We start from the raw sequence: 3,833 nt of genomic DNA on the forward strand, positions 1-3,833 counted from the left end.
ATGTGTAAATCTGTTAAATAAAAATGCTGCGAGACGTGCAATTAAGTGCAACTTCATTTTGCTGCAAAATAGCACTAAAATACAATTCTTAGAGTCTTAGGTGCACAATAATGTACGGTATAGCAGAAAAGGAAAACAAGAACTTCCATTTACTGCAAGATAGTAATAAATTACACACCAAAACATCAACTTATATATAATAAATGCGATATCCAGTTGCTTTACAAACAAACTGTACATTCAGAAAATGACTAAAAATCTTATGAATATACTTAAGGACAATATGATGAATAAAAGATACTAAACTAGATGTGGTAAATGGCATGTACTTGCCACTGATATTTTTATAATCTTGCAGATGTGAGATAAAAACATGAACTCACCTAAAGTCCTCAATAAGAAGTTCTTGAATTCATCTGTGTCTAGTGTGTCATCTTTTGACCTGAGAAAAAAAAATCACACAGAGTTGAAAAAAAATACAGCTTAACACAAATTTTATTGTCTGTTTTTTATTGGCCATGGATTATTGAGCCTTGACGTGTAGTTGAATATTGCAGCCAGCAGATGGCAGTCTTTGACTAAAAACCACAACAAAAAGCCCAAAGTCTTGAGCCAGTGACTTCAAAAAGGAGTGAACTATTATTGGGATACTAGAATTTTTGTTTAAAAAAAAAAAAAAAAAAAAAAAAAAAAGACAATCTCACATGACACATTCACATTGTTTCTATTTGAATTTGGATTCAAAATTCTAGATGCAGATGATCATGAATGATGTTTCTTTTTGCAATACAAATGTTGTTTCATGATAATACAAACTCAGCACCACTACAAACCTGTGACCAGTGTGACAATACAGTTGAATGGGTTCCTTTTTCCAGAAAACGACATACAGGCATCATGAATGTAGGATTTCTTGCACAACTGCTTATTAGACTACATCAGATTTGCTCAGTAAACTGGCAACTATGCATACAATATCTGTAACGTTGCCTATGTTTTGGAACAATGTAAACAGGACATTATTTTGTTTTAAAATGTAATTTCATCGACTGTGTAATTTCAATTATTATTTCACTGACGATCATTCAGTCAGTGCAAGTAAGGGGATCTCACCTGTTGCAGAGAACCACCTTTTCGGCCTGAAGCACAGGACCTGTTATCGGGTGCAGCAGCACCTCGTCTCCTGACTTAACTCTCAGGTTGTTCTGGGCGCACTTCTGAAGGCCGACTTTTCCACCTGGAAAGGAGGCGACAGGCCAACCCAAGCACACCTGACGGTCAGAATAAACACAGCCGATTAACAAAAGGAGCTGCAAATTATTTATAGGCTGCTAAAGGTCAGGAAGGTGACATCCTGAAAGCATGATTTGTTTATTATGAGGAGAGAAGAGGATACCTCTTGTAGTCCTGTGGGGCTGGTCAGCAGGACTGGTCTCCCGATGCATACACTGGCTGACTTCATTGAATTAAGGCCAAGTTGGGCTAAAGTTGACCTGCAACTTTTGGGTGTTTTGTCATCACCTGTGAGATAAATTAACAAAAACATAATGATTAAAGAAAATTAAGTAGAGAAGTACTTGTATGAAATGAAAATACCCATCCAGAATGCTTCACGTTAAACATAGAAATCATTCAAATGTTGTAGTTTGTCCGTGATGATCTAACTACTTCTGATATTGTCGAGCAAGGCAAACAGTAGTATTGCGTTTCAAGTTACAATCTTATTATACCATCTGAATGTAAAATTTTACAATGCCAACTTCTCCACGTGTTTGACAGCGAGTAATTATCCACAAACCACAAAATAAAAATAAAAAAAACTCCTGTCTCAATGTTGACAAATCAATTAGATTACAACAACTTAAAGACATTTAAACTTTGACTGGTGGTTGGGGTTTACCATGTATAGTGGTAATTGGCTCTATTGTGGGCAAATACTATACACAACAGTACACACTTCTAGATTTTTGGACAGAGGTCTTTTAAGTGTCCCAGGGGCCCAGCTGAGAACAGAAGGTTACACGGTGTTTGCAGTTTGGCCCCAAAGCTCTGGTACAATCTGCTGGAGGAGAACAGATTCTGAGTCAATAAGCCCCTTTAAGTCTCTCTTGACAACATATCGAAGAGGCTTTACTGAGTTAACTATAGTTTTCATTTCTTTTGAATGGTCTTTTATTTCTGTTCATAATGTATGTTTTTTTAACCTTTTCTAACTCTGTATTTTGCCGCCTTGTGAAGAACGTTTTTTTTTTTTTTTTTTTAATTTGGACTTTGTAAAATCCAAAATATCATTCTTTGTAGTATTACACTTATTATTATAATATTAATAATATAATTATTAACAATATCACTATTAATTACTTAAACACAAAAGTATTAGTAGGCTGAAATGCTAGTTAGTACATGGACTGGTTTGTTGCACATAAAACAAAGGACATATTTTCATAATTTTGCACTTTCTTTCATCTCAAAAGGATAGACTCACAGTTTTTCTAGGTCTGCCATAAAATGCCAGTCAACTACCCATGTGAACAATGTTTACCTGGTATAATCATTTCTTCTTGTCACACTGCACATTATAAGAAAATGTACAGAACCAGAAAATTCCACCCGTAAAATAAAGGTCTGGAAGATACAAACTTTATTTGCCTCTCACTTTAAATCTAATTTACTTGAGTAAAGTGACAAAACTAAGAATACAAGTGCATCAGTGACAGTGACACAGGTGGAGATGCATCCAACAGCTTTAGTGAGCGCAGTAGGAACCACTGCAGATCTTACATGTTCATACTGCAGATAGCTGAATTTTCTGAACGCATCAACAACCTATCTTTGTACCAAAGCATGTTAATGGTTTGTGTTTTTGCTTTGAAGCCTTACCCTTTTCAATGAAATCGATGACAGTGAAAGAGTTTGGATTTCTGCAGCGTCCTCCCTCTACACCAGCTGTTTGCGGGCTTGAAGAGTCATTTGAGCCCTCCTTCAGTACAAGTGAACCGTCCCCTTCACTCGCTTTTTTCGATTTGCTTTTACTTTTCTTTGCGGACATTTTAATTGTAGAAACTTTGCCCACGTGAAGGTGCAAACATGTGTAAACATGGAGCAGCGTTGTAAACTTCCTGGTTAAAGTTTAGTCCCGCCTCCTTTTACCGTAAATACTGCTGTATCGGGCAGACAATTTTACGGCACGTGATCTAAGTTTTATATTTATTGCATTAACAATTCAAAAAGTATTTTATAGAGATTTAATTAGTAAAATGCTAATTATAATGCTGTTTGTTATTTTTTAAAAAGTTAGCTATAAACTCCTGAAACTGGAAACTTCTAGAGAGATTTCTGCAAATTATTATAGAAAAAATGTATAATTTAACATTTTCTTTGGTTTGTTCAGTAAAAACACAAAATTTAATACAATAAAAATACTCCAATCACTTTTAGGGTGATTTCTTATATTCGGCATATATTTCAGAGGCCAAAATGCTTTATTTCGTCATATTCAACAGTTACTTTGGGTTTCTTGTTAGCTTCTATGCGGCTGCCAACATCTTGAGGACAGCAGGCTACAGAGCTACATGGACCCGTGTTAGTCCGGTGTAAAAGGGGATATTTAGCAAATATAAACAAGTTAAACGGCAGATATTTATAGCCGAAATTACCACCAAGCCTTAGCGACTCTTTAGACCCAACAATAATACTATAATAGTGCCGCTAAATTATTTACTAGCAAAATTGGCAAATTTGTACATGGAGTTCGTCACAGTACCTCTACAGAGCTAACGGTTCTAGCTACTCCTCGAGCCGCTCTACGGGATCATTACGGTATTTATGCAACT

The 3,833-nt window shown here is 35.7% G+C and overlaps 1 protein-coding gene across 1 annotated transcript in view; it reads right to left on the reverse strand.

Moving 5' to 3' along the window:
- The window catches only part of spata5 (spermatogenesis associated 5), a 122,621-nt gene extending 119,412 nt beyond the window's left edge, over window positions 1-3,209 (reverse strand). Inside the window, exons 1-4 of the mRNA XM_023272597.3 lie at window positions 2,881-3,209; window positions 1,397-1,521; window positions 1,114-1,271; window positions 384-442 (exon numbers count right to left, since the gene is read on the reverse strand). Coding sequence (XP_023128365.2) covers window positions 384-442; window positions 1,114-1,271; window positions 1,397-1,521; window positions 2,881-3,049 — 511 coding nt within the window. The 5' untranslated portion in view covers window positions 3,050-3,209. The remainder of the gene's footprint in view (window positions 1-383; window positions 443-1,113; window positions 1,272-1,396; window positions 1,522-2,880) is intronic.
- Between the last annotated feature and the right edge of the window lie 624 nt (window positions 3,210-3,833).

This window comes from Amphiprion ocellaris, chromosome 13, assembly GCF_022539595.1.
Source record: "Amphiprion ocellaris isolate individual 3 ecotype Okinawa chromosome 13, ASM2253959v1, whole genome shotgun sequence".
Classification (NCBI taxonomy): Eukaryota; Metazoa; Chordata; class Actinopteri; family Pomacentridae; genus Amphiprion; species Amphiprion ocellaris.